General features: G+C 40.0%; 1 protein-coding gene across 1 annotated transcript in view; it reads left to right on the plus strand.

Annotated features, from left to right (window-relative positions):
- TPH2 (tryptophan hydroxylase 2) overlaps nucleotides 1-27,135 on the plus strand; it is a 73,244-nt gene extending 46,109 nt beyond the window's left edge. The window contains exons 9-11 of the mRNA XM_090041013.1: nucleotides 19,722-19,817; nucleotides 26,734-26,867; nucleotides 26,961-27,135. Coding sequence (XP_089897139.1) covers nucleotides 19,722-19,817; nucleotides 26,734-26,867; nucleotides 26,961-27,135 — 405 coding nt within the window. The remainder of the gene's footprint in view (nucleotides 1-19,721; nucleotides 19,818-26,733; nucleotides 26,868-26,960) is intronic.
- The last annotated feature ends 318 nt before the right edge of the window (nucleotides 27,136-27,453 follow it).

Consider the following 27,453-nt stretch of genomic DNA (forward strand, 5'->3'; position numbering starts at 1 on the left):
AGGAAGGGAGAAATGATTCCCCTCTAGGAGAAATCACACATGCCAAGCTTGGCACCTGAGGTAGGAAACAGGGCTGTTGCTGTTGCTGATGTTATTTTTAGAGCTGAGTGGTTGTTTTGCAAAACACTTAAGACAAGGTTTCTGCTTTAACTAGTTTATAAGCTAAGTAGGTCAGTTCTATTAGGACATGCTCTGCATCTGGAAATAAAACATTCATGCTTTTTAATGTATCATTCAAACTCTACTCATGCTCTTACCTTTTATCTATTTATTATGAAGATGCACTGTCAAGATATGGCTCAGCACTCCTGCAGTTGTTCAGTCTAATAGCCTGATTGTTGAAGGGACCTCAGGTTGCCCTCCAGGTTTCAGGCACAATTCTGCACCCACGAGACTTAGAGATGAGATAAAGCGAGGTACCATTTGTACCTTCAGCATCTTGAGCTCCAACCATGCAATCAGTTCTATGGAGGTGTTGCAAAGGCAAAATTGTAAAATGAAAACATCCATAAGAAATCAGTCAGGTAATTAGATGCAGAAGAAGATGTATTTAAATTAAGTTGTGGGTCACAACTAAAGATTTCATTGCTTATGATTGTTAAGTGGCTGCTGCAAAATGGGCTATTATCTATGAAAATCAAGGCCGTAAGTGAAAAACACAGAAGAAAAAAAATAAACCCTCTAAAAGCACTGAAGATATACACAACTATGCAGTAGCTCCTCAGTGCTTAATAATCATACATCACCCTTGTTTTATACCGGTGTTATAGTGCTACATTTCCAAAAGCGGTCAAATAACAAACATTGTCCACCCACTTACTGAACACCAGATGCACATTTGCGTACACTAAATTAATATTTTTTGACACACAATGTAATAAGACAATGGTACAAATCTGACAAAGCATTTGCATGCTCATTATATCTACTTATTTTCTGGAGAAACATCATTATCATTAAGAAATTGCAGATTCTGCAATCACAGTTTTTGCTGGCAGTTCAATAGCTCACTGTGTTACTGTGTGCTCAACTGGAGTGGTAATAAAAATAATACTTTCAAAAAACAGCTTAGTATGGAATTTAGGCACATACACAAATAGTGAATGTCTACCACTTCAGCATTGGTTTTAGCTGACATAGGTTGAGGTTCAGATTATGTAGAATAGGGTAATGAATTTTGATCGGTATTCTTTGTTTGTTTTTCAGCTATAAAGAATAGAAGGCATGCTAGCAAAGTAGAATAAACAGTGTCTTTTGTAGACCCCATATAATTGTGCTGAAAAAGGACATAGTAAGAGCCTATGGTGAAGAATAGTATCTATAGACATTTCAGACATTAGCCAAAAAATCATAGAAGTTAAAGGGATAATGATTTAAATTAAGAGGAAAAAGTGTAGAACCCTTTTTTCTAGTTGAAAGGTTCTGAATCTGTTGCTCTTTCCAAAGCTGCCCTTGAAATTTGCTTTTTATAAATCTGAATCTGTTGTTCTGTATAAATTTATTGACTGCAGGGTTGGAATGAAAAGCCCAAGCAAAGAGAGATTTAGAAAACTAAACTGTTTTTGTGCATATCATAATTAAATCCTCTCCTTGTAGCTGCATAAGCAGCAGTGCTCATTGGACTGAAGTTAGCGGGAGCTACAAGAGTATGTAACACTGTAGAATTGATCCTTAATGTGAAGAACAGTATTTGACCAAGATCTTTTCTACTCGCATTGTCATCAAAATCATAGTAATTGTCATCAATCACAGAAGCACTTTGAGGCCCCAGCTTAAACTGAGACCCCATGCTGATAGGGTCTCCTAAATATAACACCCCTGGCAGGTGTTATATTTAAGACACAAGTAGTCTGTTAACTGCATCTTAAATAGTAACCTGGCCACACTTTGAGGGAATTAATGTCCCCACAAAAAGGGAAACGAGCCACAAAAATATTACACAAAAGGGATCATGATCCTTGGCTTCCCCTGCACGAGCATGTACCATGCAACTCGGTTCTAATCCCCCATCCCCAAATCCTTCGTCCTTCCATGAACATGTGACATGGTAGGAGGTGTGATTGTTGGGTTTGGGGATCAGATCCCATCGTGCCTTTTAAATCAACATCTATCAGGAGGATCAAACATAAGGCTGGGCTACTGGTGGGGCATGGTATTTGGGGATGAGGCTGGTGGCAGGCAGGGAATGCCACAGAATTTAGGGCCCTGCCAAGGACATGGCTTAGCAGCAGGGGCTTGCCCCACTGGTATTGCCACCACCCCACTGACTCAGCCCTCTAAGAAGCACCATAGTTCTGATCTGGACTACAGCATGGTGTGAGTTTGACAGCTCTGGTCTAAAGAATCAGAAACAGCAACCTGGGGGAAGGGAGAGCAGCACAGAGAAGAGGGACTTGCTCAAGGTCATACAAGTTAGTGGCAGAGCTGAAGTTAGAATTCATGGAAGACCAGGATGCTTCTTCCTGCCTATGGTACTACTTCTGCGCAGCTTTTACAATATTGCTATGTGCATCACCACTGTACAATGTATGAATTAGATCAGCAGTGTAGGAGTCACAAAAGCTGGGAGAACATACTCCACATCTGCAAAAATCAGTCCAGTTAATTATGATGAGGGAACTAAAAGCCAGAACTGTTTCTGGCTAAAACAGTTTTTGGAAGCTGGAGCCCCTGGCTTACACTGGGCTTGACAATTTCTGATAAATTTGTGTACCGTGCCCTGGTGTACTAGGCTTTTGAGAAGACCATGACCATTACAGTGCTTTATACACTGCAGTGAATTTCTTGAGGGTGACCTTTATGGAAACTTGGAGCCAGGGAAGCATATGACTTCTCCAATTCAAGTTAGGTAGCTGGATGCATTTCCTTTGCTGAAGCTTCCCTCCTTTGCTAGAGCTAACCTGGAGCTCGCAAAGACATTGCTTATACCTAAAAGGAGAGTCTGTAGAAAATTGACTCTCTTGTATTACTGATCTTTAAGTGAAGGTAAGCAATGTGTATTTTGATATGCTTTTTTAAAATTGTGTTTACTTCTTAATTCTACAAGATGGAGTAATTCGCATTGATCGTTAGCCTGAGTTATTCGGATGTACAAGATGCTGCAGTCAGTTGATGACCATGAATAAAGTGTGGAAGGTGAAGTAGGAGAGTTAAGGAGATGGCAGCTTGCAACTCTGTTATCAAGTCAGTAGATGTTGTAGTCATTCTTAACCCACCTTCTCTATTTTTTTAAAAAAAACCACAAAGATTATCTAACTGCAAATGTACCTTTGGATGCTTCACTCCAGCCAATCCATAGAAAATTGAGCCCTGATTTAGGAGATGATTTTGTTTAGGACTCACTCCTGTTTCCTGGGCCTCATCTGTTCATCTGTAGAATGATGTCAGGAATTTCTGTTGAAATTTCTGTTCAAACCAGTACAGTACTGTGCAAAGGAAAGGTCTGGCAACTATTCATTGCTGTCTTTAATACCTGGAATCTTTCTGTAAATAATTGCTTCCAAAAGAATCATCATTGTTGTGCCTACTAAGCTAAGAGCAAACATATATTTAGTGGGAAAAGTTTAAACACCCATATTCTTACACAGCCAAATGGAAAATGTGCTCATTTCATTATTCATTATCATCGCACATTTAACTGGATTATTTTAATTACTGTGTAGTGGGACTGGGCAAGTCAAAATGTGCTCAGCTTCTGACCAAGCTTATTGCTTTGTTTGTGTAGATAAAAGAAAATCAGTTAGTCAAAATATGGCTGATATCCTTAAAGAGCTAACTATGCCTAGGGCTTAATTACTTAGTGCGTTAGCTTTTGAAGTGGTTCTAATGTCTGTTGTCCTTAGTATCAAATGGCACCAAAGTGCTGGATGGAATGTGCTCTTATAAATTTTTAATTGAGATGTTTTTGGTTGATCTGCCATAACGGTTTTGTAAGAAGAGCTTAATTAAACATTTATGGGCTGCATACTGCCATCATGGTAATGAACTATGGTTTTCAACTGGCTTCAGTAGATGTGGACCTCCGCTTACCTATAAGTCAGTGTTACATGCACATAAACAAGGATGGAATTTGGCATTGTAAAAATAATGTTAATTCATTATCTACCAAAGACTGTTGCACAGGAGTATGGGTTCCTTCAGTGAATGAATGAACTGTACAGAAAGGGCAATGATATGCATTCATTTCTCTTTTTTAGCCCATACATGAGCCATCCTCCTTCACTTCTTACCTGTTTTCTGTTGCATTTGCCTTTCCCTCAACCAGTATTATTCTTGTTGATTTCACTTTACTAGCCAATTAGCTAGTATTGAATCAGTAGAGACTGAAAGAGGAAAACCAAATCTACCCAGTTATTGGATGTGACTATGAAAAATCCACTATCCATTGATTAAATCAATATGACTAACAAGCCCTTAGAAATGGATAATAGCTTTATTTTTTGTTCATTAATAATTGGGAAAATGTAGTTGAAGTTTGGACTGAAAACAAACATTTCCTGTATTCCTTCTGCATTTGTAAATTGAAGGAGATTTTGGTTTGGGATAAATAAACCGTTACAATTTAACAAAATACTTTTTCAACCATTTAAAAAAAAATTAAAGGGAACTTCAAAATAAAAAGTTACTTTTAACTGAAAAAACAATGTGTTTGGCCTCAAAAACATAAAATAAAAAGGTTTGCCGAGTTTTATTTTTGTAGGGAGTTTTTGGTAAATAAACTTATTCAAACAAACTCATTTTGGTAAACAAGCTCATTTAAAAAAAAGTTGGAAGTCTCAGAGTTGGACAGCAGATGTGCTTATGTAGCCCCTGGAAAAAGTTCCATGCAAAAAAAAAAATTGCCTCACCTGGCTTTATTTCTCTGAAGGCATTACAACGGCCTGTAGTGCATCATTGTGGCATTCAAATAGTGGTCTTTATTAATTAATAACTATAACTAAAACCAACAATTTTATAAAAAGGCAGTTTAAATTTTTAGCACTTTAGTACTGTCCAACAACTGTATTTTAAATTTTGCATCAATATTTGCAATCTAGAAATAGATTCATGATCTATTGATCGATTTATAGATAGATCATGAATTTATTAAGATATATATTCAGTTATTTTGAACAAATTACAAGAAATCATTTTCATCTACCCGTTTGTCTCCATGTTAAATAATAACTTCAGCATGGCTTTCATAAGGATAACTCTGTACACCACTGTTATCAGATCCCTTTTGTTCTAAATGTTTTGGCTGCATAGTGAATAGCTATGGCCTAAATGTTCAGAGGTACTCTCTCTTAATAAAACTTTTTTTACACCTTGCTGAATATATTCAGATAATCTGTGAGATGTTTACAAACTTCTGGCAGGTAAGCCACTGGTGACTCACCCAACTATTCATTATTTATGACAGATTCTTCTTCCATGCCCTCTTTGCTTAAAAACATACTGAGAAATGCCCAATTTTACTTGAAAAGGATTTTTTTTTAGGGGCCATGAAAAACTTTTGTTTGGAGATTATATATATCTCCCTAAACAACTGTAAGATTGTGTGTGTGTGTGTGTGTGTGTGTGTACCTATTATATATAGACATATTGATTATATATCGTGTGTGTATATACACACACATAAAATCTATCTATAGTAGATAGATAATAAAATCTATTAGATTTTATGTGTGTGTATGTACATACATTTATATATGTATGTGTATAATATACATAATTTTAGTAGCATAATTAATACTCAAAATTCCCCAAGGTACTTTTCTGTCTTGATCAGTCCTTCAGCTTGTAATGATTAAAATATGTACCTTCACACTGATGCTTTCCATTTCCTTTTCAGAAAAGCAGGTTAGATGCATGCATCAAGAGCAACAAAAGATCTTTGGAGTCCATTTACATTTGCACAAAAATAGTAAAAAAAAGCCCCCACCAAAATACCAAAAAAGCCCCATTGAGTTTCCAGGTTTAACTACAGCAGCAAAGCCTCTTGGAACATGTGATTTTTTTGAAAAGAGAGATGTGTCTGCCTTTCTGTCTGCTTTTCAGCAGAGCCTGGTTTTTAGTAAATAGACACAGTTGGTTAATATTAATTTTTAATAAGATGTAGATTATTGCAGATGGTATTTTTTGTTATTTTATTAACTTAATTTTATTAGGAAATTAATAGTCTCTTTCGGAACTTGTATTTGATTTTAGATGAGGGAAGATTACGGCCCAGAAATATTAAAAGCTTTTCCCTGAGCCGAACATAAGACCTAGAGAGCTGAAATGTATTGTTATTAATTACATGGGACTGTCTTTAGCCTGATTTTTTTTTTTTTGGCTTCTACAATCTTCAAAGTGTGCAAAATTCCACAATCCTCTGGTTCCCTAGAGGCTGCTCGCAATTATGAGGAGGTTGTTTCTCCTCATTATCAGACAATTTAGGCCTTTTAGTCTTGACCATGTGCTCAAGAACATGATCACCACCCACTAAAATGTCAGGGGAAGTACTTGGGGAGCTGGGTTACTCTCCTGACATCATGCCCTGGGGTGCAGTTGCCGTATGTGGTGATTGGCCTAGCACTTAGGTGGGACACAGTCTGCTCTAGGGAATGACATCAGGAGATCCAGCAGACATGTTGCGTGCATCCCCTGAAATAGCAGTGGGGCACGTGGAAGGTTTTGGTTCTGGCTGTCAGTTAGCCAAAGCTTGTTTTTAAAGGGGCCAGGCAGCCAGAAGCAATTCTCTCACTGAGGATTGATGCAGGTCAGTGGTCCAGGAAGGTATTTGTGTAATAAACAAGGTTATCCTGCATTTTGGTTTGTTCCCTGTGGCTTTGCCCTTTGTGAATTTGCAGAATGGCCTTACTATAGATTAGACTATGGACTATTTTGTGTGGGAAATAGTGGAAACTATCCTTCAGTGATTTCCTGCTGTGGTTTCTTTTCTGATGGTCCTAATGGGGCCGATATAGAACTTTCTTAGTAATGTAAGAAGGAAGGGCCTGCTCTGCGCTACCTCTTTTAGTCCCGTCTTAAAGGGCCAGGAGAGGGAGTGTCCAGAGTACACTTTGTTCTAGCTATACTGACTAGGGGGACCATGGGAAGCAGCTCCTGGGGCTCCTATAAATTGCACTGAACGGTTAGGCTCACAATCCAGGAGCAATCAAAATGACTTAAAGTCACTTTGGCCTCTTCTCTATTTACGCCTCTGTAGGCGTATCTCTACACATACTGAGATATGCAACTAAGAATTGGGGCAGTTAAGTCCTGAGACACTGGGTAGGTAAATAGTTGAGCTAGATAAACCACTAGCAGGCAAAGGTCTGCCAAGTGACTCCCAATCTTTTTTTGTCCTTTTCTGATGTTATTTCAGCCAGTGCAATCCCATTGACATGTGACCCAACAATTTTTTTTCACTGTCTATGCTGCCTATGGATCAGAACTATAAAAGGGTACTCCCTGTGTCTCAGTCTCAGCCTATACCATGTTAAATTAGGAAAGCTTTTGCTATGAAAGTTTTTTGTTGTCATGTCAAATCACCATTAGAAACAGTGGCAGCTTAGAGCCCTTGAAGACAGGGATGGCAGAGCTGTTAAGACATTCACTGATTCTTGCTTCTGCACTGTATAGGATCATGCTAGATCAAGTCTGTCATCCAAAGCACCATAGAATGAAGTGTGTGGGAGGACAGTGATGACATGTTTACCCTGCTTACTTTTTTTTTTAGCTTGGCATCCAGAGGATGCTGCCTCTTGGAGTCCCAGAAAGCATGTCAAAAGGCCTGACTGCCTCTTGAGCTATCTGTGAACTGTTCTAGACAGCTGAAGTTTGAAGCAACAGCTGGAAAAAGCAAAGGAGAAATTGTTCATTCCAGCTGCTGTAGGGTGCACTGAATATGAATTCATGTGATGCATTGTATAGTATATTGGAAGAGGAACCGTTCATCACTGCATATTGTTCTTTCTTAATAACTCCATACAAAATTAATAAACCTTAAATCCCGGGTCCTGGAACTGTTACAGATGACTCAAATGACAGAAGTGAAGCCATGAAGTGCAAAGCATTTTGGCTTCAAAGCTTCACTTTTAACAAGTGATCTAAGCAGCAGCTCACAGGATGCTTTCAATACTCTCATAATAATTGGCCTAGTTTATGCTGCAACCAGTCAGTTAATTATGATAAAAAAGTGTTCTTTTTCTTACTATAGTATGACACTACAACTACAGCTTGAGGTGCCTCAGCCTCTTCATATCATTGTGGCATTGCGAATAATATAAAGTCCCAGCCTGAATTAGCTTATTGAATGGCACTTCCTGTTTGTGGGGTAATATTCATAATCTAAACTAGATGAATGTCAAAAGCCTTTATTATCCATGGCAATCAGGACTCATAGTAGAGATGATATCTTTTATTAGACCAACAAGATTTTTGCAAAAAAAATTCTTTAATTGCAAGCTTTCAGGCACAAACACCCTTCATCAGGCATAGGAGAGAAGATGGTAAAAGTTCCCCTGGGTAGAAATGAAAGTTCATATTTTATAGGATTTCACAGAGGTATCAATAGGATTTCACAGGATAGTGAAACATAGGATTTATTACCCATGGACATTTTTTAGTTGTGGGTGTAGTAACTGTTGGGTTAGTAGAAAATACCTAACATTTAAGTGTGGAGGGGCTCGATTCTTCATGTTTATACATTCTGCACGGGGATATTCAAAGCTTTTGAGCTCCAGTGAGGTCAGAGTAATGGTGAGACCAACCCTATCCTGGTCAGTAGAGAGAGCTAAGCCATCTTGAGCCCCAGGCACACCACAGTGTATTATTACATGTTACAAATACTCTTATGACTTTTCTCTGGTTTGCAGTTTCCTGCTTTGAGTGGTGGTGGTGGCAGGGAAAGGGGAGGAACTCTCTCACAGAGACCAGAACAGAAATTTGAGACTCCCCACTCACCCAGAGACCTCAGACCCCCTTCCCGGTCAGCATGGGGAAAACAAGGATTCTCACTCGGATGACAAAGGTGGCAATAGTAGTCTTCCAACAGCATGACTGTCATATGCACAGATCTTATGCTGGTGGGGCTCCCAAGGGGTATGGATGGTTAACACCCTGTTGAGATACATGGTTCAGTTTATGCCACTCAACTACCACTTTTTGCTGTCTGCAGACTTCGGCAGATACCGCTGTATCACTTTTGATCTGTTCATCTTTGCACAGTGTGTATTCACAGCTAGTAGAGGTTAGAAACCTTTTTTTAAATGAAAGTTGAGATTCTTATGTTGTCACGTGATCAGGAGCTGGGGCCCTAAGCATGGGGCTATAGCTTCTAGGCTTTCATCTATCCATGGTGATGAGCAGACCTCCTCCTGTCAGCACATTCCTCCAAATGTTTGTTTCGTCTCATTCAGACTTCTGCATCAGGGGAATTTTCTTGAAGTGATGAGTTTTATCACAGTGCAGATGGCTGTAAAAAGAAATGTGAAACCTATAGTAAATTGCGAGTTTTGCAGCTCACTAATGTGCAGCACCATACTTGTTCAAAATTCTGTTTATAAAAAGGACTCTTCCAAATACTCCTCTTCAGCAATGATGAAGAGACAAGAATGCAAAAGAGTGGGATATTTTAGAATGATATTACGCAGATATATCTTGGAATCCATGAATTGGAGAATCCATGAATCCTAGAAAATTAGGGTTGGGAGGGACCTCAGGAGGTCATCTAGTCCAACCCTCCGCTCAAAGTGGTAGAAGGGTACACTGTTGGCTCATATTCAGCTATTGTCCCCTGTAACTCCCGGGTCTTTTTCTGCAGAACTTCTGCCCAGCCACTCAGCCCCTAGCTTGGGGGGTGGAGGGGCACAAAATGCAGCCTGGGGACCAGATGTGGCCTGCCAGGCCATTCTATCTGCCCCATGGGGCCCTTAAAAAATTTAGAAAATTAATATTTATCTGTCCTGGGCTGCCTGTCATGCGACCCTTGGTGGCTTGCTGAAACTCAGTAAGTGGCCTTCTGCCAAAATAATTGCTTGCCCCTGCCCTATCCTGTACCAATGCATGGGATTGCTCTGTCCTAAGTGCAGGACTTTGCACTTGCCTTTATTGAACCTCATGAGATTTCTTTTGTCCCAATCCTTCAATTTGTCTAGGTCACTCTGCATCCTAGCCCTACCCTCTAGCATATCTACTGCCCCGCCCCCAGCTTGGTGTCATCTGCAAACTTGCTGAGGGTGCACTCTATGCCATCTTCCAGGTTATTGGTGAAGGCAGTGAACAAAACCCACCCCAGAACTGACCCCCAGGGCACGCCACTTGATATTGGCTGCCAGCTAGACATTGAGCCATTGCTTACTGCTCTCTGAGCTTGAAGCTCCAGCCAGTTTTCTATTCACCTTACAGTCCATTCATCCAGCCTGTATTTCCTTAGCTTGCCTGGGAGAATGCTGTGGGAGACCATATCAAAAGGCTTGCTAAAATCAAGGTACACCACATGGACCAGTCTTCCTGCATCCACAGAGCCACATTGTCATAGAAAGCAATCAGGTTGGTCAGGCATGACTTGCCCCTGGTGAATCCATGCGGACTGTTCCTAATCACCTTTTTCTCCTCCAAGTGCTTAGAAATAGATTACTTGAGGATGTTCATGGTTTTTCTGAGGTGAGACTGACTGGTCTGTAGTTCCCTGGATCTTCCTTTTTCTCTTTCTTAAATATGGGCACTATGCTTGCCTTTTTCCAACCCCCCTGGGACCTCTCCTGATCACCATGAGTTTTCAGTGATGATGGCCAGTGGCTCTGCAATCACATTAGGCCATTACATTAGCTCCCTTAGCACACCTGGGTGCAGCCCATCCAGCCCCATGGATTTGTATATGTCCAGCTTTTTTAAATAGTCTCTGACCTGTTCTTTTGCCACTGTTGGCTGCTCACCTCCTCCCCAAACTGTGGTACCCAGTGCTGTTGTCTGGGAGCTGATCTTGCCTGTGAAGACTGAGGCGAAATAGGCATGGAGCTCTTCAGCCTTTTCTGCATCCTCTGTTACAAGGTTGCCTCCCCCATTCAATAAGGGACCCACACTTTCCTTGATCCTCCTCTTGCTACCGACATACTTATAGAAAACTTTCCTATTACCCTTCATATCCCTTGCTAGCTGCAACTCCAGTTGCACTTTGGCCTTCCTGATTTCATCCCTGAATGCCTGTATAATGCTCTTATATTCTTCCCTAGTTATTTGTCCAAGTTTCCCCTTCTAGTAAGCTTCCTTTTTGTGAAGAGTTCCCTGCTAAGCCAAGCTGGTCTTCTGCCATATTTCCTAGTCTTCCTGCACATTGGGATGGTTTGCTGCTGCACCCTCAATAAGACTTCTTTAATGTACAGCTAGCTCTTCTGGACTCCTTTCTTACGCTGAGTTCCCAGGGGATACTGCCCATGAGTTCCCTGAGTGAGTCAAAGTCTGCTTTTTGAAGTCCAGGGTCCTTGCTTTGCTGCTCTCCATCCTTTCTTCCTCATGGTCACTGTTGTCCAAGTTGCCATCCACTACTACAATCCTCATCAATTCTTCCCTGTTTGTGAGCAGCAGGGCAAGAACAGCATGGCCCCTAGTTGGCTGCTCCAGCACTTGCACCAGGACATTGCCCTCAAAACTCTCCAAAAACTTCCTGGATTGCCTGCACACTGCTGTATTGCCCTCCCAGCAGATGTCACAGTGATTGAAGCCCCCTATGAGAACCAGGGCCTGTGATCATTAAACTTTCCCTAGTTGTTTGAAGAAAGCCACATCCACCACTTCCTCTGGTCTGGTGGGCTTTAGCAGACTCATACCATGACAACATCCTTGTTGTTCTCTCCTCTGACCCTAACCCAGAGACATGCAACAGGGTTATCTCCTGGAAGGAAACTTCAACCAAATGAGCCTAAATGCACTTCAAAGTAGTCAGCTATACAAGACACTTCAGTGAAGGTAATCCTAAAAAATTGCAGTAAACTTAGTTTTCTTATTTAGAAATGCTGTAGGCTGTAAATAGGGTCACACTTTTAGTGGAGCTAAGGAAATAAACCATAATGAATAATTTATTCATTGAATTTTGCCTTTTTCTGTCTGTGGAACAATTTTTATAGCTCATTGTGAACTACTCTGATTTATTTGTTGTTCAATATTATTCATGAATTTCTAAGCAAAGATTTCCCCCCCTCCATATAAGTAGCCATCAAGAAGATGTGATTGTTCAATATTAAAATTCCATCTTTTATTAGTTAGGTAAGTCACATGATATTATATCTATTTCCTATATACAGTAACTTCTGGTATAACATAATATTAATTTAATATGAATTTCAGATATTAACTGTATCAATCAAATATGCAAATCAAATGTCACTTTTGGTGAATTGTGGCAATCAGTAGAAGTCAATGGGACTTGGGCTCCCAACTTCCCCTTTCTGTCTTTTGGGAAATGTCCATTTAAAACATCATGGAATTATATTTTTATTCATCTGTTGACAATCTATTTATGCGACAAAATGTTGCCTGAGCAGAGAGAAATTGCCCTTTTAGGAGAAAGAGGGATGTGCAGAACAAGCTTGCAGATGGATGAGTTTGAAGTTCTGATAGAGTTTGTGCCACTGCTTTACCTGCCCAACTGAAAAGTTGAGGGCAGGGATATCAATCTGAGTCCTTTCATGGGTGCTACTATACATTTTTTTTAATTTGCTTAAACTAGTAAGCCTAAAACCAACTAAAAATATACTTCATGCTGATCACTAAATCTGCTAAAACTATTGCTGCAGCCTTGAGCACAACCTCTGTCTTTGTGTTTACTGCTTTCTATTAAACCCTCTGCTTCCTTTTTCTGTTTTGCTCATTTTGGTCAAGACTGTAATTGAAAGCAACGTAGGAAAATACACTTTCGGCTCTTTTGCTGTTTGCTTCTCTACCGGAAGCCCCACTCTTGATTGAATAAGCTCCCTGAATGCTTATTTTGTACTCTAGACTTTATTCCATCTCCCACAACAGTGAAAGGGCAGTGCTTCTGCAGATGTCAATGGAAGTTAGATTAGTTTCATTAGCTAGCTAGCTACCAGTCATTGGCTAGGTTATCTAGCTAGCAAGTCCTCTCAATAACAGAGCCCTTTCACTGCACTAGCTAAATGCTGCTGTGTACCATAGTTTAATATTAATACTGCTTTTTGATATAGTACATACATAGTGAGGCTCTTGAATGAAGACATTTGGCTGCTACTTCTGTTATATTGTATTAATCTTTTTTTTAGAAAAGAAGGAGAAAGACCAGTTGCAAAAGGTGGGAGAAGGAGTATTCATTCTTGATAGAGGACCTAATGAGCTTTATTTTGCTTAGTGTTATCTTCTGTTTTAATATTTTAATACCCAACGTCTGTTTTGTTTTTTTTTTACATTTCTTTGCATTATAAATTGGGAACAGAGGGTGTGGAGGTTTGTTGGTTGAAGGAAGAGTGCACTCACTGGGCATGTGAAAAGGGGGAAAGGTGGTGATTGTTGTGGAGGGGAATCCTGTGGTCTTCAAGATTCAGGCTGAAGTAGACTAGGATAGCATCTCAAAGATGAGGTAGAGCTTTGGTGGAGAGGCAGCCGGTGAAGGGCAGGGAAGTGAATTGGCTGGGTATCAGAGCAAGAGGGTGACTGTAGCTTCAGTGTTTTGGACAGACTGGACAATGTAGGCCACTTTTTAAAAACCAGAGCATCCAAGCCCGCATGCTCATGTTTGTAGCTTCAGTTACCATGCCTGCATGTGCTAATCAGGTGGGTGTGCACTGAAAAAGAATTGATCTAATTGATCTCATTCAGTCACTCAGACTGCATTTGCAATTATTCCATCTGTGTAAGAAGTACCAGAAGCTAAGCATGAAAATATAAACATGCAATTGTGCCTCGGGTTTCTAAAATTACTAATGTTTAATTTCCTTATCAATGTGTTCCATAACTACAGAGTGATACAATAGTTCTCCAAAGGCAGCATGAAAACAAATTCTAATACATTGTATCTTCAGTGGTTATAAACGATGTACTACTGACTAATGATCTGAAGATGGCAGCATTGGGTGAGCCATCTCTTTTTCTTACTTAACAAAGTAGAGGCCTGTTAAAACATAGATATTGTAACTGTTGCATATGGCAAATGTATCCAAACATCAGCTTTTCATTTAAAGGGTTTTTCTTAATGTGTAACATTGCTATAAATTAGGTGTAGGCAGACGCATTATATTTTACCATCTGGTCATTTTTTGTATATTTTATTTAAATGAGTTGCACTGAAAATACAAGCCTTCTAAAGAATGAAGATGGGTTCTTTCAGCATGTGCCGGCTCATAAAAGTTTCTCATTTTATAGCAATAATAATTCTTGCAGTTCTGTAGCAACTTTGGTTCAAGGATCGTTTTGTATGCAATGACTGCCTAACAAATGTCCCTAGAGCAGGGGTTGGAAGCCAAGTGCTCTCCTCTCCTAGGCTAATGCCTTAATAATTTGGCTAAGGAAACTTGCTCACATACGCTTGTTCTTTCTGTCTCCCTCTGGTGCAAGGAATTTTAAGAGTTGTTTCTGTACAGTAGCACAGTTGCAACAGAGAGAGAAGGAAAAGTATGTCCCAAATCCAGAACATCCTACAGCTTAGTCGTTAGGCCCCTTTTTTAGGAAGCAAATAAAGCAGTTTTGAGCTCTCTCTAACTGAAGGGGCTAGAACCCCATTTCCTCCACATCCAGGAGGCACTAGCCATAGGCACTGAGCTTTTCAATTAGGAGGAGGCACAAGTCTCTCTCCTGCTCTGGCCATGTTTTTGAAGGCAAAAGGTCTGCTGTGTTTTATGGGGAGCTTGAGTTTGCTGGTTTTTTTAGCATGTTCGGCACACACCTGCTGGGTTGGTCTTCTAAAGCACTACAGTTAGGTGAGGTAGTTCTTGATAAGTCTTACACGTGAGCTAGAGACCAAGCTGTTCAGACCTGGCAAGATGGCAGCCATTGTGAGCATGTGCAGGAACAGAACTTCACATGACTGTGGAAATTTCTTAGAAAAAGTGAGTCACTTGAGGGATTTAATGAGGGTTTTAAAATCATGCTCATGAATGACACGTGCCCCCAGAGGCTGGGGGGCATGGTGACTGCTCACAAGTGGTGGCGTTGAGCAGGGAGCTCCCATAGGTGGCTGCAGTAGTGTCACTGGTGGGGGGTGGTGAGTGCCAGCCAAGGGTCTGCGACTACCCACAGACGTCACTGGCAGTGTCAGTGGCAACCAGTGGTGATCTGTGACTGCCCACAGGTGTTGCCGTCAGTGTTGCTGGTGGCCAATTACAGGGGGTGAACCGCCAGTCTCAGGGGGTGCACATACACCTGCATGCACCCCCTACACATCGCCAGTGATAATGCTCTTAGAGCCTCTTTGCCATGCCAGAAGTGCTGCTTGGAAATATACCCCCACACTTGTTCTCTACCTGTTCCTGGAAATATGCCCAACAGTACTCTTAGATTCTGTGGGTCCATCTACATGAGATATTTACTGAGAGTTGCCTAATTAGCTCCACAGTAAAGCAGCTCTGTCGACACATGCAGAGCTATTAGGCCACAGTAAAACTGATTAACTCTGCCATAGTTTAGTGCTTCTTAATACAAATACTATCCTATGGCCGAGTTATTTACTCCACTGCAATACACATGTAGATGCTGGCTGGGTCATGAGGCTGCTACAGTGTGGGGCTGCCTTCTGGCTAGCCCTGGACTGAAGCACACTCATGCCCCAGCCAGCTCCTTTGCAGCATGCTGAGCCAGTTCAGAGCAGCCCTGGACTGGCAGGCTGACCCCCCAGGGTCCCCTGACAGTCCAGGCTGTGTCATCCCAACTCTGCCCTGAAGTCCCACGTGTACCCAGGAGCAATAAATTCCAGCATGAACTGTGCTGGAGTTTATTCAGCTGGACTAATTTCATGTGTAGATGTGCTCTGTGTCTTGGGAGTACATTTTGGTGCATGCTCTAAACCTTACCTCATTTTGGAACTTGGTGCATCTGAAGCAGGAGTGAGTGGGCAAGGCATGGTTCATGCTAGTGTTCCCAGGTATGGCACAGATGTGGTATAGGTATGCCCTTGGAAGTCAGCAGCTACATTTTGCCTCCATCCCAATTGCGGTGCCTGGGTCCTTTTGTAGTTCTGGCCCTGATGGACTAGCATTCAGAATTTCTGTAGACATCTCTTTGGTTAGGGATAGACATTCAAAAAAGCCTGAGCCTGAATTGATTCAATCTTTGCAAGTCAGTCTAACCAGGCTAGGTTGGACTGGTTTGAAACCAGGCAGGCATTGTGTCTGGACTGAGGAAATTCAATCACTTGCCTGCAGTGGCTCAGGCTAGAAGCCAGAGGGCACTACAGCAGCCCTCCCTTTCCTTCTACAGGAGCTGAGCTGAAGGGGGTGTGGCCAAGCCCTGGCAGGACTCTCTCATTAGGGATGTTAGCCTGCATGGTATCAGGTTTTTCCCCGCTCGCTGCTCAAATGGAGGGAGTGTTGCTGGCCCCGAGGCTAGTACTCTCAGGCAAGGGGGGAGTGGGGTGCAGTGCATGCATCTGTTGATAATACGGAGCTTTTCAATCTCCCTCCCTGCTTCATCATGCAGGAAACCAACAGGTGAGCAAGCCAGCTGGGGAGCTGATAACAGTCCTTATCACCCGATTAGTAAAAAAAAATAGCCTCTCTCTACATTACATCAGAGTTCTTAAACAGCTTACAGACTGACCTGTTGATTAGCTCCACAAGCCCTAAGCTGTCCCTGTTCTGTCTGCCTATCCCAGTGAAATTGGAGAGAGAGACACATGCAGACACCTCTCAACATTAGTTAGCATACCACATGCTGGCTACAGTCCCTGATGTGGCAGAGAGGAGGAAGGGATCTCTGCTTAAGTAGCAAGTAGTGAGTGGGGAGGAGAGGGAGACACAGGGAAGCCAGCAGATCCTGCTGTGTCTGCAAGGCTCTCCTGGAGCTGCAGCCAGGGAGCAGAGGGGAGAGGCCAGCCTGCTATGGAGCAGAGAGCCCTGCCCAGCCCAAAGAGCATGCTGGGATGCTGAAGGACTGATTTAACTTAAGCCAGCAAGGGGTCTGGGACAGACATTTCATAAACAGGTTTGAGCCAAATCAGTCAAGTGTAATACAACCAGGTTTGTCTCAAACCGGTTTCAGCCATTTTCAAACTGGTTTATGTGCCCCGAACATCTGTTCTGTTACAGATTTAAATCAGTTTCTGATCATTTAAATCAGTTTATGTGTAATGTTTGTCCCTAGCCTTTGTGAACCAGCTGACTCAGTATTCATCTTCTCGTGCATGACAGCAGTTTGTATTCATTTTGAATATTTCTCTCATACTGACTTGCATAAGCTGATGGCAAAGCCAGAAACAGAACCTCATTTTCATGACTTGGGTGCTGTACTTTAACCATGCCTTATCCCTGTGAATTTTGGTGCCTTTTGGTTCATATAGTTGGACCTAAATCAGAGCCTTCTGCACTCAGTAACATCCTACCCCCTCCCCCCCACTTACTTTTTATATTCTTTGGAACAGGACCAGATGCTAATTTTATTCTAATTTACTTGGATATTTTCTGCCTAATACTATATTGAATAAATTAGTATATTTTCATGAACTTTTATATGAGAAGGAAGAAGGATTTTATATTAAAGAGCAGTTAGGTAAGCATTAATGAGGGAGGAATGGTTTTGGGGAAAACCGCCCCCAAGATGAAAGCTTCTTGATTCTTTGCCTGTTTCTGAGGCAGGGCTCCGGAGGAAATGATCCATTTCTGAAATGTCTTGTGATCTCATCATTTTCTTTTTTATTTCTGCACTTCTGAGTTTTCTGGTAACAGAACTGGAAGAGCAGAAGTTCCTTGAGAAAAAGAAAGTGCTTGCCTTAGTGATCCAAACTAGACGATTTAGATGAGCTTCATATACATATCTTCATACAGAGCTTAAGCTTATCCACTGGGGACTTTGGCATTCAGGTACCTCCAAGCCTCATCAATTGCTAGCTGCTATTGGTCTCAGATATTGTACAAACGGTTCACTTTCGTTAACTTCCAGAGTTCCTGTCATGTATGCTGAGTTGGGTAATTTAAGAAAGAACAATTACAAATGTGTATGAGCTATATTTGTGGGTGATGGAAACTAGATTCCTGAAAACTTTGTGAACAACTAGTGAGTCTCATCTGTTTTGGACATTTAGGACCACATTCTAATTCACTTTCAGGTTTTTTAACAGAATGTAGCCATCTAAAAGTAGGCACGAAGTAGGCAGATTTTAGATATTACCCCCACCTGTGTGACTAGACCTGTCCCTTCCAGCATGCCTAAAATGCATTGATTTATGATGTGTTACAAATCTCCTATTCCTATGCAAAACACTCACTCCTCCTGGTTTTCTCCAGTTAAAGTTTTAGTGACTTATGAAGATTCCTGAGCATGCTCAGAAGGACAAATCTATTTGTACACCTGGGACTAGGACCTAAAATCCACTTAAGTGGCAGTAATTCATTAACCTAGCTGTGTTGTGCTGATAGATCTATAATGTTCATTCAGAGCTAACTTAGTTGTCTTTGCATTATAGCAATTTGTTGTGTAGACATACCCTTTTTAAAACCCTGATAGATGATCAAGCAAATTCTGATGGATAATATCAAAATCAAAATAAATAACTTAGGATCTGTAGTGCTTTTCTTCCCTTTCCATTGCAGGGCTGCTGCAATACCTTTGCTTCACACACTTTCCAATATAATGGAGCGTATAATACAAATTAGACACAGTACTGGTTTTATCCTAATATTTTTTTTCAATATCTTACTAGTATGGGTCAGATGGTACTTACTACCTTTCTAGTTATATGGGTAAAACCTCAATGAACACTTACAATGGACTGGTCCATTGAGCTTACTAGACTGTCTGTAATTGCCTAATTTAGGACGCAAGTGACATTTGTGTTCAGTTATGGCAGATGACTTTAAAATCTTATGAGAGCTAAGGTCCCAAAGCAGGAAAGCCCTTAAGCATGTCTTTAAGTCTATATCTGATACAATATATGAGTTCATACTCAACTTTAAGTCCTACTGCTGCCTTAAGGGAACACCATAAACATGGACCTAATGTTCAGGCCTAAATTGAGGACTTAAGACCCAGATTATTGAAATTCACTTACAGATGCATTTACTTACTGGTGCCTAACCTGAAACTGTGCTGATACTGTGCCCAAGTATCCAGATAAAGCTGATACTTAGCACCATTGAGTGCAGTACAAAGTGCTGCAGCCACAGTCATTTCTACTCAAAAGTTGGAGGTGGGGGTGATATAATATATATGTTAGGATAGGTACCTACATTTTTAAATATCCCAACGCCTGTTGGAGGTGCCAATCTGGATTTTGCCTTGGGTCCCTTTCACTATCTTTAGGCACACTACCTTTGGAAAATTTGTCCCAGGTGACTCTTCTTGTGGTCTGTTTGGAAAACCAGATAAAAGCAGAATTCTTCATGCCAATTTTTGGACAGAGCTACTTTACTAATAAGCATGACATTTAAAATACTTAGAAGTAAGAGTCCTTGATCTGAACTTATTTAAAAAACATGAAATTCTGAAGGAATGGGGCAATCAAGTGAATATGGTGCCAATTGGTGCTGTGGAAGTGCTTATTTACAACACCAGTATATATCTACATATAATACATATGTATCTATATATTTTTGCAGTGCTATTTTTTTACCATTGAATTTGGCCTCTGCAAGCAAGAAGGACAACTGCGTGCTTATGGAGCTGGACTTCTGTCTTCTATTGGAGAATTAAAGGTATGTGAGTGGCTACACACTTTTGTCTGAAACAAGTTACTTGAAACAGGAAAAATGATGAAGTGTGAATTTTTTTACTTTCAAATAACTTTAAATAAAGAAGAATAAATATTCACATCCCAGAATGATGACACTGACCCAAAAACTGTTTGAAAAGTTAGCTAGCATGTGGAATGTGAAGTAAGTTGACAAGAACCGATGTGCAAAGACTAATAAAAATTGCAGTGTTTATTGTCTCCTTGATCTCCCTTGCTAGTCAATAAGACATTTAAATTTGTTGCAAGGTGAAGCCTATACTTTCTAGTTCTGTTTACTGAATAGGAGAAGTTTGAAGTAAAAAAAGCTCCTGAAATCCTTATGTAATAAAAGATGCACCTATTTTGAATATGTGGGAAAATCTCTTCATAACATGGAAATAAGGATAGATTTTGCATTATTTGAGGACTCCGGTGGGCTGTAATGGAATTACACCTCTGAGTAAGATGAATTCAGCACACAATCTGGAAATAAAGCCCTGATTCAAAGTATTTCCCTCCATTGCACATGTTTAACTTTTTAAGTATCTGTTTTCAAGGGCCCCAGCCCTTCAGTGACAGAGGTGCTTAACTTGACTCAGTGAGAACAGTTACATTGGACAAACTCTTTGGCTACAGATAGATGTTGTATTTGTCCTGGGATAAACCATTATAAATGGTTTATTTTGGGGCAAAGTGCATTCATTCATATGTCAGTGTCTCATTGTTCTGGCATAAATCCTAAAAAAGATTCATGGGATAAGAAGAACCAACAGTTTAGACCAGGGTATCACAAAGTGCATGTGAATGGTAATCCTGGGATTGCATCATTGAATGAATGGTGGACAAATGGCAGCATGTTTAGCCATTCACTAAATTCTGATTAGAAGGGCAAAGTGTGTATATGCCAGTTCCAGGGCATTTCTATTCCAGGACAAAGGCAGGTACAACTTGTAACATCTGTTCATAGCCTCAGTGCATAAACTGAAGGATGTAGGTTCAGTATGATTGGACAGGTATACAGCTACAGCTTGTTAAATTTTTTCATATGAGAAAGATTTGGTTGAAATTTTTAAAGAATTATGAAATTAAAATAAAAAAGAATTTACAAAAAGATTTTCAGTGTTTCAGGCCCAGTCCTGCTTTGGTCTGATCTGCATCTCAAAACATTTTGGTTGGAATGAGGTAGTCTCTTTACTAACCTTATATGAATATACTTTTTGAAAGCAGTAAAGCTAGTACGACTAGAGAAAACAACCTCTTGATTTTGTTTCTGTTTCCTTATGTTGTAGTATCAGTGTTCTGAATACGATGCAGGCTTTCAGTACAATGGCCATTTTACTCTTCACTGAATCAGAATTTAAGTAGCGGATTAAGGCATCACATCAGCCAGGTGCTAACCATCTCTGGCCCCTAAATCTCTGGCCCAATGTCTTTTGGGCATGAGCCTCCAGATCTGCACCAGTGATACTCAGCAAGGGTGCCATGAAATCCTTTGAAGGGTGCAGTGGGGTGTGAGGAGATAAACCAAGTGTGAAGCGATAAGCAGATAAACACAGGCTCAAACTCAATCCCTGCCTGGCCGTTCCCTTGGCCCCTCTGCAAAGAGGTAAGCGCTGAAATAAAGGAGTTAGGTTTTGGAATGAGGTGCCATTCAGTTCACAAGTTATGGAGAGGAACTTTGAGTCTAAAAAAGGTTGAAAACGGTCCTCTTGCAGAATCAGACTCCTAGTTTCAACTAACAGTTAAGTGTTGTCAAGTGACAGCAGTGAAAGTGCCTACCCCATTATTTACAAAGTCCGAAGACATAAAGGCATGGAAAAGAAGAGGCAAGAACTTTGTATGTTTTATAGCATTCATGTAATAAACCCATGCATTTTTCGTACTGTATTTCGTCACAATACAGCAATCCTGAACAAATATTATTTAATCAGCAGTTGTCTCAAAATAGAAGCACAACACACAACCCTTTTGAAAAGAACATAAAAATTATATAATGTGCACATTAATGGCATATATTGATCGTTTCAAAAGTAAGTTCACATATCATCATCATTTTGCCATAAATCAATATTATACACTTTTCCTATTATGTTACATATATATTTCATAGAATTCAAGGCCACAAGGGGCCATTAGATCATGTAGTCTGCCTCCTGTATATCACAGACTATTACATTTCACTCTGATATCCCATATTCTGAGGCCAATGGCTTATATTAGACTAAAACATTTCAGAGTCTCAAGAGACTCTAGACAGTTGTGTGCTGTAGGCAGAGGCCAAGAGACACTGAGGACCCATAGTCCTCATACTGGCAAGGAATTGACTGGGGGAAAGATGCTCAGAGGATGTTAGCAGACCATCTATGGTCATTGCCAATCTGATGTGGGGTACAATTCCTTCCTGACACCAATTCTGGAGGTCAGTTAGACCATGAACACATGAACAAAACATGCTAGCTGGACATCTCTTTAGCATCTCCATTTTGGGCGATCTCTGAAGCTTTAGAGCAAAGCGACCCATAGCCTCACTCTCCTTTTCACCCCTGAATACATTTGACTAGCTGTGAACTGGAAGGGGAAATCCCTTACTGATCCCTGCAGGTGACTGGTTGAGGGCTATTTGATAACAGGCAAATGCAGAGCTGCAAGTGTTACGAAAACATTGAGGTTAATTCAGACAATTATCCTATGAACTGTGAAAGAAAGGGAGGGACGTCCAAAAAAGACCACGATGGATAACTTTTGAGTATACAGTCCACAGATGTTCTCTTGGAAACTGGACTGAAGGACATCTTTTTGAAAAATGTTAAAATTCATTTTAAAGAATGAAAATTATTGATGAATCCAGTCTCTCCTCTAGTTAGCAGTAAACAAAAATCCAAACTACTATGAAATATATATCTTATTTCCGGGTTTAATTTGTTTAACTTCACCTTGCAGTGGCTGAATATTGTTGTGCCTTTGTCGGCAAGACCAACACGGCTTTACACTGTCAGATAGCTTTCATTGCAACAATATTCACATTAAAAAAATTGTTAGTTACATGACTGGCAATAGCAGAGTAGGAATACTTGCGGCATGAATATGACCAGCAGAACTCAGTCCTTTTAAGTGACTTGGTGACACTTGTTCAGTTGTCATTGTCTGTCTGTTTTTTCCTGAATTATGTTGCTTCATTACATAAAATCAGCCAACAGCTTCAGCACTGATAAACTGAAAATCAAAGGAATGTAAGTACAAAATAACCTTTGAACAGATTACTTTTGTGAACTTTTTAAATATTTAGAGTTTGAATTTAAGGCATTAAAAATGCAATACCTAATGTTTGTGCTACATATGTTAAAAATCATTATGTGGAAAATGCAGAAAGCGCCAACATGAGGAGAAACTAAAAAATATAAGGTGGGGAAAGGAACATTAAGAAATAAAGTAATTTAAAAATATTCTTCTTCAGTACAGTCAGATTAATTCTAGACAAAGAATGTATTTGGTGATGAGAAATAAGAGAAAAAGTGTACATTTCATTTCAATTAATAAAATGGGGTTATGAAACAGTTATGACTAAAAGACATACTAAACTTTAAAAAAATCCATCTGTTCACTTTCTCTGTTGTTCTCATAAGCCCTTTTATTAAAAAGGTCCTTCCACTGACTTTGCTGAGCTGTGGATCAGGTCCTGGGGCTTCAGGACCAGTTTGTTGTTAAATGCAGAGGCAGATTTCCAGTTGTGTTGCACATCTCTTTTAGTCAAAGTTACTCACAATAACTCCAATTGTTAAAAAGTGGTAAAATTAACATGTCCCTCTTCATAAGATATATAAAAAAAAAGCAGTGTATTCTAGTACAGGTTGTTGTGTTGTTTTCTGAAGAAGGTGAAGGGGATGGTTAAAAACTGTATGCCTGGTGCACATTTTTTACTAGCGTTCTTAACTAGAGAGTCTTTTTCTATTTGTCTAAAAATATATATAAAATTCTATTGATATCATAAAAAAGTCGGCACACAATGTGGAAATGGCCCCTGTTGTAGATCAGCAGAAAAACATTTAAGAGCATATTTTTCACAAGACTTTTTGTATTCTCCTGCAGAATAGCAAGACAATAAAATCGCTATAGAGACACCGGCTACCTCTTCTCACACATATTCTTATTCTGGCCCATGGATAGAACAGCATTTATAACTCATCTCACATTTTCCGTCATATTTACTTGAAGGTTGTTAGGCATAGGGTTGGAAAGCCTTAATAAGTGTTTTAAATTATTCCATTCCAGTCTTTATACTCTGAGGAACAAGCACACAGCAGAGCCGTTTTTAATATATCACTGAATGAGTATTTCTCATGCCCTAAGTAAGCAGAGCTGGAAGTACTCTAGGGGTACCCCACCAGGAGAGAACAAATCATATTACTCTTCAGTGGCCTCATTGTCAAATACAGTTACTCGTCATGGATATCAGCAAGAATTGAACTCAAACTCACTCCAAACTCTCACTGCTTGAGCTAAAGGTGAATTATAATGTCTGCACCAGTATAACAGCTTATTTAAATGAGCCACTAAAGTCTACTGTTATCACAAGACCTTGAGATGGTGGGATTTCCAGTTAACTGAAGGATGTAGTACACATACCCCATCGGTTTTACATTCCATGGAGATGTAAGTGAAGAAGATAAAGTTGAAGAAATATACAGTAAATCTTTACATGTCTCAGTTGACTTAAGACATCTGGCCAAATAATATCTGCAAGACAAATGGGTGGCGAACATAACTGGATATTGTTGTATAAAATATTACATAAATTATTAATGTTATTAAAATACATTAAATATAACCAAATCTTGAGGACCTTCCCAATTCCATACTTTTCTCTACCGAGATTCTGTGCCTTGTAATGTTTATGTCATAGCGCACTGAATTTGTTTCACAGCACTGGGGACCATTTGATAATTGCGACAGATATGTACCATGACTGCTCAGATGGTCTCTTTATCCTTATTTGCTTTAAGACAGCATTAGGAAGGGCCCAGCAGGTCTGGCTGAAGTTTCTTTTGGGCCTTGGTGCTGCCAGCTTCAGAAAGTACAGTTTACATACTGCATTTTATATGTCCATGGTTGCAGAATTTCAACAGGTCTGGATTTTTAAAGATATTGATATGTTGTTTCCTTCTGCCTGAGGCTATCCAATCCCACATTCCTCACTTCTCTGTGCACTAAACACAAGGCTACAGGGTTTGGGGTGGGGGGGAGGCGGCGAAACTGTATCCAGTCCCCGCTTCAAGGACTCTTTCCTGTAAAATGCATCAACAGTCCTCAGAGCAGGTGACCTAGCTGTCTAAATCTGCTTTAAAAAAAAAATATGAAAAAAATATGGCCCTTAGCTGAAGTTGATTTGATGCCAAATACGGGACTTTGCTTCTAACCCAGTGAGGGATTCCAACAATTAAAATCGTGAGCATAATATCTCTGTAGCACCAAGATCTAACTGAAAAGTATGATAGATCTTCTAATGCCACTATGAAGGTAAAGATATTCAAGGGAATTGGAAATGCTTACCATAGTGTGGGAAAGGTCCAGAGTATTCAAGGGTTGTCCCATGTTTTTGGAATGTGGTAATTCATTTTGAAATGCAAACGGGATGTGGGTTAAGGCAGATCAGTTGAGTCCACAGGTGGGATTTGTATTATTCTTTACTAGTTTACATGACATTTTAATTTGTGCTTATGCATGAAAGAGCATGCATGCGCAGTGCCTGAATAAATTACTTAGTAGGCATGGGCAGTGTTGCACTGCTCTGAAGAAGATCCATGTTGCAAATGAAAAAAGAAAAGGAAAAAGCAGCACTTTCAGACTCACAAGATCTATTCCTGGCATGTAATTTACCCATGTAGTATGTTCAAGTTTTTATACAGCACCTTTCACTATAGATAGATGGAAAAAGGATTTGAGGTACTGGAGATAAATCTGCTTGCTTTCAATACTTGTACCTCGGTACAAAGCACTGAGAGTGAATACACTTATCCTCAGTGCTCTAAGGTCTATGGCAGGTACAGAAGCAAGAACAGCTGCTATAAATAAAAATGAAGGAGAGGAGAGGGAGCTGCAATTGCTAGTTCTCTACACTGAATCCTAGGGTGTCTGCTCTTAGTGTCCTTCTGCCAATCATACAAAGGGAAAAAAGATCTAAAGGCTACTCTCCACCTAATCACAGTTGCCTCCTCGTCTTCCTAATGTTGGCTTTGTACATAAATATGCCTATTTATATAGTTCTTGTTTCCCTGCAGTATTTATTTGGAGCATTATTGCTCAAGTGTACTTGGTAGAAGGGTAATGCATTTCATCAGTACACAATAAATGAACATTATGTGCCAGTTTTCAAATATATAGTTTCAGTCCTAAACTCATTGTCAGGAAAATGGCAGGAGCGTTTGGCTTAAGAATGGATGACACAGATTATGGGGATGGTTTGGTCAGACTGTATTTGCCTACACAGGTGATTACCAATGCTGTCATTCAGGTGATATTTTTGGGGCATTACTTTTTGTAGTTGTACAGATACATTTCCTGGAATATTTATTTTATGACTTTCTCCTTTCCAGCTGGAAATGTAGGTTTATATTCCTACATGGACACCCAAATACATTTGTGAACTGCTCTTAATTATTTAAGTAATAACTTTTTTGGGGGGTGGGGAGGAGAGAATGATAGTAGCTAATAGATTTTTAAGTAAAATTTTATTTATCCTATTTATTGTGGAAGATCCACTGTGAGTAAAATATGTGAGACTAGCAAGTGACTGTAATCATAGACTAACAGTGATATAAAAGCTGGGTGCATAAAAAAACTACAGCCTAGACACTCAGGAGTCTCATAATACATTTTAACAGATTCTGTGGTGTATTTTGCAGCATGCTCTGTCTGACAAGGCCAGTGTGAAAGCATTTGATCCAAAAACAACTTGCTTGCAAGAATGCCTTATCACCACTTTTCAGGAAGCTTACTTTGTCTCAGAAAGTTTTGAAGAAGCCAAAGAAAAGATGAGGTAAACTGTTTCCCTTGACTTGTATAAAACACAGTCTAAATTTCTTTTCCTTAGATGCGGCTGAAATAGGTGTTAATTTTCTTTTTCTTCCAGGGACTTTGCCAAATCAATCAATCGTCCCTTTTCTGTGTATTTTAATCCCTACACACAAAGCATTGAGATCCTGAAAGACACCAGGAGTATAGAAAATGTTGTCCAAGACCTTCGGAGTGATCTGAACACAGTATGTGATGCTTTAAGCAAAATGAACAGATATTTAGGGATTTGATATCTGTGGCACCATGGTGTTACTGTCAGCTGTTTCTTCTGTGGCTATTTTAGCAACATCGTGTGATAACTGTTAACTTTTTAGAGCCATCAATTTTCCCTCTACAGCTTGGCCAGTGACTTTGCATCAGTGTGTAGCTCTAATTGTAACTTGCAGACAAAACAAGACAATGCTAATTTGTGAACTCGGCAAGAAATGTGATGGCCTATAACCAGCAATTCTGTGACATGCCATAAAGAAATACACCATTAAAAACTTGCCTGGCAATGCTTTTGTTTCCTTAAAGAAGTATTTCATTTTAAAAGTGTTTAATTTAAA

This window comes from Crocodylus siamensis, chromosome 4, assembly GCF_052110815.1.
Source record: "Crocodylus siamensis isolate JL-2025a chromosome 4, ASM5211081v1, whole genome shotgun sequence".
NCBI classification, from domain to species: domain Eukaryota; kingdom Metazoa; phylum Chordata; order Crocodylia; family Crocodylidae; genus Crocodylus; species Crocodylus siamensis.